Below are 12716 nucleotides of genomic sequence, written 5' to 3'. Positions count from 1 at the left end.
TGAAAGCTTCACTCCATCAGAGACGTTCTTCTCATCACACCTGACAACCCATCAACCCGACACCCATCAGATTTACATCCCACCGTCTGTGTTCTCTGAATGTCAGATTTCTCTTCTTATCTGCTTCAATGTTCCATCCGGAAAAAAAATTCAAGGAGAAAAAAGAATCATTCTGGTATCTTTATCGCTTTAATGCCGTGTACACACGATCGGATATCTGATGGAATCTAATCTGATGGACTTTTTTCATCGGAAACAACGATCGTGTGTGGGCCCCACTTTTTGTAATCGTATGAAAAATACTTCTTTTGAATCGATCGTACGATAATGTAATCATTAGTACAGAGCTTTTGATAACCGATCACGACAGTTCATCCGATTATTATTAGATCAGACAGCTATGATTAAGCACTAATTTATAGTGCGAAACGCGTCGGTTGTTTTACTCCCGCGTAGTGTGCTGTGACTTGTAGTGCATTTTTCCTTTTTTAAATAAACACAACCATTGAGGTTTTTTGGAGTGCGGCTGTCCATATTTTATTTTTCCATCAGATCAGACAAACACCACATGTTTTCTCGTATGATATCAGATCGTACGATTGTCATTTCATCAATAACTTTAGTAACCTATTCAATTCCTACCTGCGACTAACAAGCGATCTGATGTCCGATTTTCAGATAGTGTGTACAGGGCATTTGTCTCTCCCTTCTCTCCCCCATCCCCTTTTCACCCCATCCCCTTCTCCCCCCTTCCCCTTCTCCCCCCCATCACCTTCTCTCCCTCCCATCCCCTTCTCCCCCTTACCCTTCTCCCCCCATACCCTTCTCCCCCCATCCCCTTCTCCTCCCCTCATCCTCTTCTCCCCCTTTCCCTTCTCCCCCCCATCACCTTCTCTCCCCCCATCCCCTTCTCCCCCAACCCCTACTCCCCCATCACCTTCTCTCCCCATCCCCTTCTCCCCCTTCCCCTTCTCCCCCATCACCTTCTCTCCCCCCATCCCCTTCTCCCCCTTCCCCTTCTCCCCCCTTCCCCTTCTCCCCCATCACCTTCTCTCCCCCATCCCCTTCTCCCCCCTTCCCCTTCTCCCCCATCACCTTCTCTCCCCCCATCCCCTTCTCCCCCCATTCCCTTCTCCCCCTTCCCCTTCTCCCCCCATCACCTTCTCTCCCCCCATCCCCTTCTCCCCTCTTCTCCCCCCATCCCCTTCTCCTCCCCTCATCCTCTTCTCCCCCTTTCCCTTCTCCCCCCATCACCTTCTCTCCCCCCTATCCCCTTCTCCCCCCAACCCCTTCTCCCCCATCACCCTCTCTCCCCATCCCCTTCTCCCCCTTCCCCTTCTCCCCCCCATCACCTTCTCTCCCCCCATCCCCTTATCCCCCCTATCCCCTTCTCTCCTTCTATTAAATTCCTACCTGCGACTAACAAGCGATCTGACGCCCAATTTTCAGATAATGTGTACAGGGCATTTGTCTCTCCCTTCTCACCCCCTTCCCCTTCTCCCCCTATCCCCTTCTCCCCCTATCCCCTTCTCTCCCACCATCTCCTTCTCCCCCCCATCACCTTCTCTCCCCCCATCCCTTTCTCCCCCTATCCCCTTCTCTCCCCCCTTCCCTCTCTCCCCCATCACCTTCTCTCGCCTCCATCCCCTTCTCCCCCCATCCCATTCTCCCACATCCCCTTCTCCCTCCTTCCCCTTCTCCCCCATCACCTTCTCTCGCCCCCATCCCCTTCTCCCCCATCCCCTTCTCCCACATCCCCTTCTCCCCCATCCCCTTCTCCCACATCCCCTTCTCCCTCCTTCCCCTTCTCCCCCATCACCTTCTCTCGCCCCCATCCCCTTCTCCCCCATCACCTTCTCTCGCCCCCATCCCCTTCTCCCCCATCCCCTTCTCCCACATCCCCTTCTCCCTCCTTCCCCTTCTCCCCCATCACCTTCTCTCACCCCCATCCCCTTCTCCCCCATCCCCTTCTCCCACATCCCCTTCTCCCTCCTTCCCCTTCTCCCCCATCACCTTCTCTCGCCCCCATCCCCTTCTCCCCCATCACCTTCTCTCGCCCCCATCCCCTTCTCCCCCCAACCCCTCCCCCCCATCCCATTCTCCCCATCCCCTTCTCCCCCCCAACCCCTTCCCCTTCTCCCCACCCCCTTCTCCCCCCCATCACCTTTGCTTCTCTTATAAAATTTTACAAATAAGCAATTTTTCGCCTTCATTGATGTGCACTGATAAGGCGGCACTGATGAGGATGCACTGATAGGTGGCATTAATGGGCACTGATAGACAGCACTGATGAGCATGCACTGATAGGCAGCACTGATGGGCACTGATAGGCAGCACTGATGAGGATGCACTGATAGGTGGCACTAATGGGCACTGATAGGCGGCACTAATAAGGGTGCACTGATAGGTGGCACTAATGGGCACTGATAGGCGGCACTGATGAGGATGCACTGATAGGTGCCACTAATGGGCACTGATAGGCGGCCCTGATAGTCGGCACTAATAGACACTGATAGACGGCACTGATAGTCAGCACTGATAGACACTGATTGGCAGCACTGATGAGAATGCTCTAATAGGTTACACTGATGGGCCCTGATAGGCGGCACTAATGATGATGCACTGATAATAATATTTGTGCAGCAAGTTTTTGAATTAATTAAAAAAAATACAGTAAAGTTAGCCCAATTTTTTTGTATATTGTGAAAGATGATGTATGCCGAGTAAATGGTGCCAAACTTCGGTACTTCAAAAAAATCTCCATAGGTGACGCTTTAAAAATGTTTACAGGTTACGGGGCAGATCCACAAAAGCATTACGCCGGCGTATCTCTTGATACGCTGCGTAATTTAAAATTTCCTGCGTCGTATCTTTGTTTTGTATCCACAAAACAAGATACGACGGCATCTGGGATCGATCCGACAGGCGTACGTCTTAGTACGCCGTCGGATCTTAGATGCAATTTTTTGGCGGCCGCTAGGTTGCGTTTCCATCGAAATCCGCGTTGAGTATGCAAATTAGCTATTTACGGCGATCAACGAACGTACATCCGGCCGGCGCATTTTTTTACGTCGTTTTCGTTCGGCTTTCTCCGGCGTATAGTTAAAGCTGCTATACTGAGGCGTACTCAATGTTAAGTATGGCCGTCGTTCCCGCGTACAATTTTGAATTTTTTAAGTCGTTCGCGAATAGAAATTTGCGTAGAATGACGTCACCGTCGTAAGCATTGGCTGGTTCCGGTTTAATTTCGAGCATGCGCACTGGGATACCCCCACGGACGGCGCATGCACAGTTAAAAAAAAACGTTGTTTACGTCGGGTCACGACGTATTTACATAAAACACGCCCCCATCACATCCATTTGAATTCTGTGCCTTTACGCCGCCAAAGATACACTACGCCGCCGTAACTTTCAGCGCGGATTCTTTCAGGATTTAAAAAAAAAAAAAGTTACGGCGGCGTAGTGTATCTTAGATACGCTACACCCGGCGCATAAATGCGCCGCTGTACGAGGATCTGCCCCTACATGTTTAGAGTTGAAGAGAAAGTCTTGGACTAGAATTATTACTCTCACTCTAACGATCATGGCGATACCTCACCTGTGTGGTTTCGAAGGCTGATTACATATGTGGGCGTGACATACGCGTGCGTTTGCTTCTGCGTGCGAGCTCGCGGGGACGGGGCACTTTAATTTATAAAAAAAAAAATTGTATTGTTTACTTTCTTTTTTTATTTTTATTTTTTACACTTTCCCTTAATTATTTTTATTTGTTTTACTTTAATTCCTATTACAATGAATGTAAACATCACTTGTAATAACACGTTTTAGCAAGGACCACCGTTTTGTTGTATCCCTTGTAATAAGTAGGGATGAGCTTCGAGTTCGACTCGAACATTGCCTGTTCGGCGAACAAGGAACAATTAGGGGTGTTCGCGGCAAATTCGAAAAGCCGCGGAACACCCCGTTAAAGTCTATGGGAGAAATCTAAAGTGCTAATTTTAAAGGCTAATATGTTATTGTCCTAAAAAGTGTTTGGGGACCCGGGTCCTGCCCCAGGGGACATGTATCAATGCAAAAAAAGTTTTAAAAACGGCAGTTTTTTCGGGAGCAGTGAATTTAATAATGCTAAAAGTGAAACAATAAAAGTGAAATATTCCTTTAAATTTCGTACCTAGGGGGGGTGTAAAGTCAGCATGTGAAAAAGCGCATGTTTCCCGTACATAGAACTGTCCCTGCACAAAGTGTCATTTCTGAAAGTCATTTAAAACTGGACTTGCGGCAATAATGAATTGTCGGCTCCGGCAATTCAGAGAGAATTCATTCATAAAAAAATAATAATAGCGTGGGGGTCCCCCCAAATTCAATTACCAGGTCCTTCAGGTCTGGTGTGGATTTTAAGGTGAACTCCACCCAATTTTTTTTTTCTAAATGGCGTGGAGTTCCCCCAAAAATCCACACCAGACCCCTTATCCGAGCGCGTTAACCTGGCCGACTGCAGAAAAGAGGGGGGGACAGAGTGTGCCCCCCCCTCTCCTGAACCGTACCAGGCCACATGCCCTCAAAAATAAGACATCAGTAAAGTTAGCCCATTTTTTTTATATATTGTGAAAGATAATGTTACGCCGAGTAAATTGATACCCAACATGTCACGCTTCAAAATTGCGCCCGCTCGTGGAATGGCGTCAAACTTTTACCCTCAAAAATCTCCATAGACAACGTTTAAAAAATTCTACAGGTTGCATCTTTTGAGCTACAGAGGAGGTCTAGGGCTAGAATTATTGCTCTCGCTCTAACGATTGCGGTGATACCTCACATGTGTGGTTTGAACACCGTTTTCATATGCGGGCGCTGCTCACATATGTGTTCGCTTCTCTGCGCAAGCTCGTCGGGACGGGGCACTTTAAAAAAATGTTTTATTTGTTTTCTTATTTATTTTTATTTATTTTATTATTTTTTACACTGAAAAGGGAAAAAATTTATCACTTTCATTCCTATTACAAGGAATGTAAACATCCCTTGTAATAGAAAAAAGCATGACAGGTCCTCTTATATATGAGATCCGGGGGTCAAAAAGACGTCACATCTCATATTTAGACTTAAATGCAAAAAAAAAAATAATTTGTAATTTGAAAAAATGACAACAAGAGAATATTGCTTTATGAAGCATGGACAGATGTGACGTTTTGAAGTCACTTCCACCCTGCTATGCTATGGGGACGGGTGGGGGCCATCTTGCCCTCATTCGCATCCACAGCAAGCAGGGGAGAGGCCCCGATCGCCTCCGCCGCTGCCGACGGCTCCGGTAAGCGACGGAGGGCACGGGAGAGCGGCAGGAGGGGGGGCCTCTCCCGCCGCCGATAACGGTGATCTCGCGCCGAATCCATCGCGGAGACCACCATTATCGTTAACAGGACCGCTCAAGGAAAAGACGGATATCTCGGTTGTGGTAGCAGCTGCTGCCGTTACCGAGATATCCATCTTTAAAAACAGGAAAAAGACGAATCCCCTAGGGTGGGGCTTTAACGGTAACAACTCATTGATTCAAAAGGCGTAATAATAACAATTAAAGTTTATTCATACAATAAATACAAAAATATAAATGTTAAAAACAAAGTTCATAGGTAGGTGTCTGACTATTCCACAGGGGTTCGTTCAGGCCCTACGCGTTTCGAGACCTTGTCCCTTCATCAGGGGCCAGTGTCCATGTGGGGTCACACTGTATATAACATAAATTGACATGTTTCAAAATATTGCAAGAAGTATCTTTATACATAACAGGAGAACATTGAAATTACATAGTACATATATCATACCTAGGGTTGTCCAGATACCGATACCAGTATCGGTATAGGGACCGATACCGAGTATTTGCGCTAGTACTCGTACTCGCGCAAATACTCCCGATACCAAAATAGAATACTTTTTTTTTTTTTTTTTTTTTGTGACATCGAACACAAATTGGATGGCACCATTGGATGGCACTGATAGGTGGCACTGGCATTGATTGAATGGCACTCATAAATGGATGGCACTGATAGGTGGCACTGGCATTGATTGGGTGGCACTGATGAGATGCACTAATAAGCTGCCTCCCTGCACTGATGCACTAATGGGCACTGATCTGCACTGATAGGTGGCACTGGCTAGCTGCACTTTTGGGCACTGGCACCGATGAGCTGCACTGACAGTGATCACTCCTTCAATGATATGTAGTTTTCCAGTACCGTATGCTAAAAAACAGCCCCACACCATGATGTACCAGTTCTTCATAATTCTAAAGAAAATATCTTTGGTCTGTATTGTGGTTTGAAAACGGTCACATGACATTAAAAAAAAGTATCGGTATTCGGTATCGGCGACTACTTGAAAAAAGTATCGGTACTTGTACTCGGTCCTAAAAAAGTGGTATCGGGACAACCCTAATCATACCCATCACCATATGTATGAACTCATGACAGAGCCGGCAGACGTCAGAGCAGTGGCACAAGAGGCCCCTTAAAGAGGAAAATAGGGGCACACAGTCAGGCAGGAAACCTCCCTCTCTTCCAAGCAAGCCCAAGGTTGTCACGCAGGTGCGCAAAGCGTATATGTCACCCCTGCATAGGCAAAACAATATTAGCCGGATTCAGAAAGACTTACGATGGCGTATCAGTAGATACGCCGTCGTAAGTCCGAATCTGCGCTGTCGTATTTTTATGCGTATGCTCAAATTGAGATAGTCTTAAATTTTGCTAAGATACGACCGCTAGGTGGCACTTCCATTGATTTCCACATAGAATATGCAAATGAGCTAGATACGCCGATTCAGAAACGTACGTGCGCCCGGCGGATTTTTTTACGTCGTTTACGTAAGGCTTTTTCCGGCATAAAGTTACCCCTGCTATATGAGGAGTAGCCAATGTTAAGTATGGACGTCGGGACAGCGTCAAATTTTCACGTCGTTTGCGTAAGTCGATTCAGAATAGGGCTGGGCGTAGGTTACGTTCACGTCGAAAGCATTGACTATTTGCGACGTGATTAGGAGCATGCGCACTGGGATACGTTCACGGACGGCGCATGCCGGAAACGTCATTTACGTGGGGTCATGCTTTAAGTACACAGCATTTAAATTACTATTTCATTTTTATTGTTTCACTTTCATCATTATTAAAATCACTGCTCTTGAATTTTTTTTTTTTTTTTTGCATTGATAGATGCCCCCTGGGGCAGGACCCGGGTCGCCAAACACTATGTATGGCAATAACTTTCATATTAACCATTAAAATTAACACTTTTGATTTTTCATGTTCGTGTCCCAAAGACTTTAACGGTGTTCGCACATTTTTTGCCTGTTCGCATGTTCTGCTGCGAATCGAAACCGGGGGGTCTTCGGCATCTCCCTACCCAAGATGGAGGACACAAATCAACCTGGTAAACTGGAGATGCAGGGAACAGATGGGAAGGGGGAGCCAGGACTGGGATCAGGAAGAAGAGGAGCAGATAAGAGGCAGTAGGGCAAAGGATACAGGGCAGGTGCAAGATCAGGATAAGGATCAGAATAAATAGCCACTGGAGTGAGAGGCACTGGTAGGGGAGACCTAAATACCAACAGCCAGAGCTGCTGGTGGACACCAAAACTTCAACCTTCTGCTCTGGGAAACCCGGTGCCACCAGCAGGTGATCCAGGTCCTGACAGTGGGTGTAGGGCCATATTATTATTATTATTATTATTATTATTATTATTATTATACAGGATTTATATAGCGCCAACAGTTTGCGCAGCGCTTTACATCAGGGAAGACAGTACAGTCACAATACAATCAATACAGGAGGGATCAGAGGGCCCTGCTCGTTAGAGCTTACAATCTAGAAGGGAGGGTCAAGTGGAACAAAGGGTAGTTAGCTGTGGGGGATGATCAGATGGACTCATTTTTTATTTGCACTTGAGGGTAAACCAAACCTTTCGGCCCCATACACACCATAGAATCCATCCGCAGATAAATCCCAGCAAATGGGTTTCAGCGGATAGATCCTATGGTGTGTACACGCCAGCGGATCTTTTTCCGCGGATATTTCTCCCCTGGGATGGATTCCAGCAGATCGGATATTTGCTGACATGCCAAACAAATCTATCTGCTGGAGTCCATCCAAACAGATGGATCCGCTGGTCTGTACAGACTCACCGAATCCATCCGTCCGAAGGGATCCCCCGCATGCGTCGTAATGATTTGACGCATGCGTGGAATTCCTTATATGACAGCGTCGCGCACGTCGCCGCGTCATAATCGCGGCGACGGCGCGACACGTCATCGCAAGAGGATTTTGGCGCGGATTTCAATGCGATGGTGTGTACACACCATCGCATGAAAATCCGCCGAAATCCACAAGAGGATTTATCCGCGTAAACGGTCCGCTGGACCGTATTCGCGGATAAATTCTATCGTGTGTATGGGGCCTTCGGCCCCGTACACACCATAGAATCCATCCGCAGATAAATCCCAGCAGATGGGTTTCAGCGGATAGATCCTATGGTGTGTACACGCCAGCATATATTTTTCCGCGGATATTTCTCCCCTGGGATGGATTCCAGCAGATTGGATATTTGCTGACATGCAGAACATATCCATCTGCTGGAGTCCATCCCAACGGATGGATCCGCTGGTCTGTACAGACTCACCGAATCCATCCGTCCGAAGGGATCCCCCGCATGCGTCGTAATGATTTGACGCATGCGTGGAATTCCTTATATGACAGCGTCGCGCACGTCGCCACGTCATAATCGCGGCGACGGCGCGACACGTCATCGCCAGAGGATTTCGACGCGGATTTCAATGCGATGGTGTGTACACGCCATCGCATAGAAATCCACGGAAATCCTCGAGAGGATTTATCCGCGGAAACGGTCCGCTGGACCGCATTCGCGGATAAATTCTCCCGTGTGTATGGGGCCTAATGCCCATTTTTTTTTTTACATTGATATGTGTTAATAAACCTGTAAAATCTATTTTGTCCAGGTGGATTATACCTTCTTCTTTTCAGAACAAATTGGGCTTTCATTTGATGGTAAATAATAATGGATATCTCCTGATTTTTTTTTTCATTATCTAAGGAAAACTGGCCCAAAATATTAATAATAATAATAAAAAATAAATAAAAAAACATTTATTTTTAAATGTAACTATATATTTCTTGCTACTACCATAACCTACCACCTATGAACAACCAAAAATCAATTCTCCTCCTCCTGATGATCGTAGTGATACCACACATGTGTTTGTTATGCCTCGTACACACGATCGGATTTTCCGTTGGGATAAACTCCGACGCTTTATTCTGATGGAATTCTGTTCAAGCTGTCTTGCATACACGCTGTCACACCCAATTCCGACCGTCAAGAACGCGGTGAGGTACAACACTACGATGAGCCGAGAAAAATGTAGTTCAATGCTTCTGACCATGCGTCAACTTGATTCTGAGCGTGCGTGTTTTTTTCCCCCGTTGGAGTTCCCTACAGACGAACGGATTTTCCGATAGGAATTTTTTCCATCGGAAAAAAAGTGAACATGTTCTCTTTCTAAATTCCGACGGAAAAAAGTCCGATGGGGCCTACACATGTTTGGAATATCCAATGAAAATATTCTGATCGTGTGTACAAGGCATTACTTGTTGTTTGTACCCGTAGTACAGCCCAGAAACAATAGTGCCTATTTTGCTTTTTTTTTATCCTACCTTAACCCCTTCCTTACTGGGCCATAGTAATATGACGCCGGCAGGAACCCTCCCTCCGGGTGGACGTCAATAGTCGTCCTTTCCTCGCGGCCCTCTAGGGGACAAACAGATCCACCTCCTGTCAGAGGTGAGGAGACCGATGTGTGTTCCCAGTACAGAGCAACACACATCGGTCTCCTCCCCTTGTGAGTCCCCTCCCCCTACAGTTAGAATCACTTAATAGGGAACACATTAACCCATTCAGTACCCCCTTGTGTTAACCCCTTCCCTGCCAGTCACATTTACACAGTAATAAGTGCAGTTTTATAGCACTAATCGCTGTATAAATGTGAATGGTCCCAAAAACGTGCAGATCGTCGCCACTACTAGTAAAAAAAAAAAAAATAATGCTATAAAACTATGCACTATTTTGTAGACACTATGGGCCAGATTCACAAAAGAGATACGACGGCGTATCTCCTGATACGCCATCGTATCTCTGTTTCTAACTATGCGGCTGATTCATAGAATCAGTTACGCATAGATAGGCAGAAGATCCGACAGGTGTAATGGACTTACACTGTTGGATCTTTGGAAGCAGTACCACGGCCGCCGCTGGGGGGAGTTTTTGTCGTAAACCAGCGTCGGGTATGCAAATTAGGAGTTACGGCGATCCACTAAGCTTTTTCCCGTCGTTACGTCGTCGCGAGTGTTAGATTTCCGTCGCAAAGATAGTGCACCTTTAACATGGCGTAAAAGTACTCCACCATGTTAAAGTATGCCTGTCTTTCCCGCGTCGCTTTTGAATTATTTAAAAAATTTTAAATTTTCCCGGCGTAACTCTTTTTTCACGTCGAGATTCACAAAACGTCGGCGCGTCGGAATTTCGCACAAAGCACGTTGGGAAATTTGCGACGGGAGCATGGGCAGTACGTCCGGCGCTGGAGCACGCCTAATTTAAATGGTACCCGCCCCATTTGAATTGGGCCGCCTTGCGCCAGACCTATTTACGATACACCGCCGCAAATTTCCAGGTAAGTGCTTTGTGGATCGGGCACTAAATCGGAAAAATTGCGGCGGTGTAACGTAAACCGGTTACGTAAAATTTTGCCCGCTCTACGTGAATCTGACCCTTTGTCTCTAGAAGCATTTTAAGTTGATCCCTATACAAGGTAGTAGTATATATTTAGACATTCAAGTTACTATCCTCTACATTTTAGGTCTCTGTGTTTCTCCGGCTTCTGGTCCAGAATCTTCTCAGAATGATCCTTCTCAGCTTGTTGCTGGCCTGGAAGATGACAGCGGCCTCAACCGATGGAGATAATAATTGTAAATTCCAACTGACGACAGGTAATAACTCTGTGAGCTGTGTGGATTTTGCAAGAAACAGAAGAACCTGAGACATGCAGAAGAATGTAAAAATGAGAAGTAAGAAGAAGATTGTCCTCAGTGCCGTGACATGAGCCTGAAGATTTGGACGTGTTGATCCCGAGTCGTTATTCTTCACCCTCCAGACGTGTCTGAGCAGAAAGGAGAAAGTGAGGACCAGACACAGAAGACTAAGGGAGAATGGCAGAATACAGCCTAGGAAGGTCAGAGGGACAAAATAGGGGAGACTGATATGAAACCTGATAACAGAGGTTTCTGTGTTGTTCTGGAGACTTTCTTCATTTAAAGTCCAGAACTGCAGAAAACTAACGGGGAACGTCCCAAGTGCTGTCAGGAATAGAAGGGGACTCAGGAAATTGGACACAATTCTCTTTATCCAGATGAAGAACCCATAGCTGAGATTGGTGATGCTGGTACAGTAATGAGCCGAGAGCCAGAAGGTCAACCAGAAGTTGTAATACATTAGGAAGTAAATTGATGTGTTCAACAATCCTCGTACTTCTGTAACATAACAGACTTCCAGACACAAGACAAACAGCATTGCCTGTAGGCTCAGCACACACTGGAGGAGAATATTCACAATTCCCTTCCCCAGAAAGATCACATCGGAGGGACTCAACTTCCCTTTCTTTCTGATGATGTCCAGATTACCCATCACAATACAAGTGTTAGAAGGGATTGCCAAGACCAGTCCCAAGACTGAACAGACTAAAATGGATAAAGAGCGTGGAGACATCATGTTGAGGTTTGGTGTGATCTCCGGACAGAGATGACGGGACACGTCCAGTGATAGCAGACAGAATGATAGAATTAGAGTTGGAATTATGGAAAAAGTCTTCAGAGATCCGTCTCATGATTGACTTTGCATAACCGGGATGGATTTCATTTCAATGCCTAAAGTACAGAACATCCCGTGTAATACAATCTCTGACTCATTTCCATTCTACTGAAATAATTCACCACTTCAGGACTGGATGCTGTTTGTCTCTTATTGACTATTATATACACTCAGTACTATGACTATTATATACACTCAGTACTATGATTACTATATACACTCAGTACTATGACTATTATATACACTCAGTACTATGATTACTATATACACTCAGTACTATGACTATTATATACACTCAGTACTATGACTATTATATACACTCAGTACTATGACTATTATATACACTCAGTACTATGACTATTATATACACTCAGTACTGTGATTTTTGATTCTGAATTACAAAATAAAATACAATTTTCCATTTTCCGGTGATCTGAGTCCCTTTTATATATTAGAGTCTGTGTATCTGCCATAAGTCATGGTGAAGTAATCTCAGAGCTTTTTTTCTCAGATAATAGGTGCAGGAACTCAACCACAACCCCGTTCAGATTTCACAAAACAGTAGAAGGGTCTTAAAGGGGCATTAAATACCAGGATTGCATTACATACAGAGTGCAGAGTTCAGGGGTTACACACAGAGTGCAGAGCTGTCAATTGTGAACACAGAAACCAGACTTCTGTGTTTACAAGTGATTGTGGTGAGCGGGCACCAAAGGGTCTAAGCAAGAGGTGGTGGAACTGAGTTCCCCCAAGTTCCCCCAGAAAAAAAGCCCTGAGTATTCTTATAAATCATCTTATAAGC

General features: G+C 45.8%; 1 protein-coding gene across 1 annotated transcript; it reads right to left on the bottom strand.

Annotated features, from left to right (window-relative positions):
- Positions 1 to 10903: 10903 nt before the first annotated feature.
- LOC120942755 (taste receptor type 2 member 8-like) lies at positions 10904 to 11815 on the bottom strand. The gene has a single exon (XM_040355682.1). The coding sequence runs from the start codon at positions 11813 to 11815 to the stop codon at positions 10904 to 10906; it is 912 nt and encodes a 303-aa protein (XP_040211616.1).
- Positions 11816 to 12716: the final 901 nt, after the last annotated feature.

Source organism: Rana temporaria, chromosome 6, assembly GCF_905171775.1.
Source record: "Rana temporaria chromosome 6, aRanTem1.1, whole genome shotgun sequence".
Classification (NCBI taxonomy): Eukaryota; Metazoa; Chordata; class Amphibia; order Anura; family Ranidae; genus Rana; species Rana temporaria.
The sequence above is the reverse complement of the archived record's forward strand: the minus strand, read 5'-3'. Positions and strand labels throughout refer to the sequence as shown.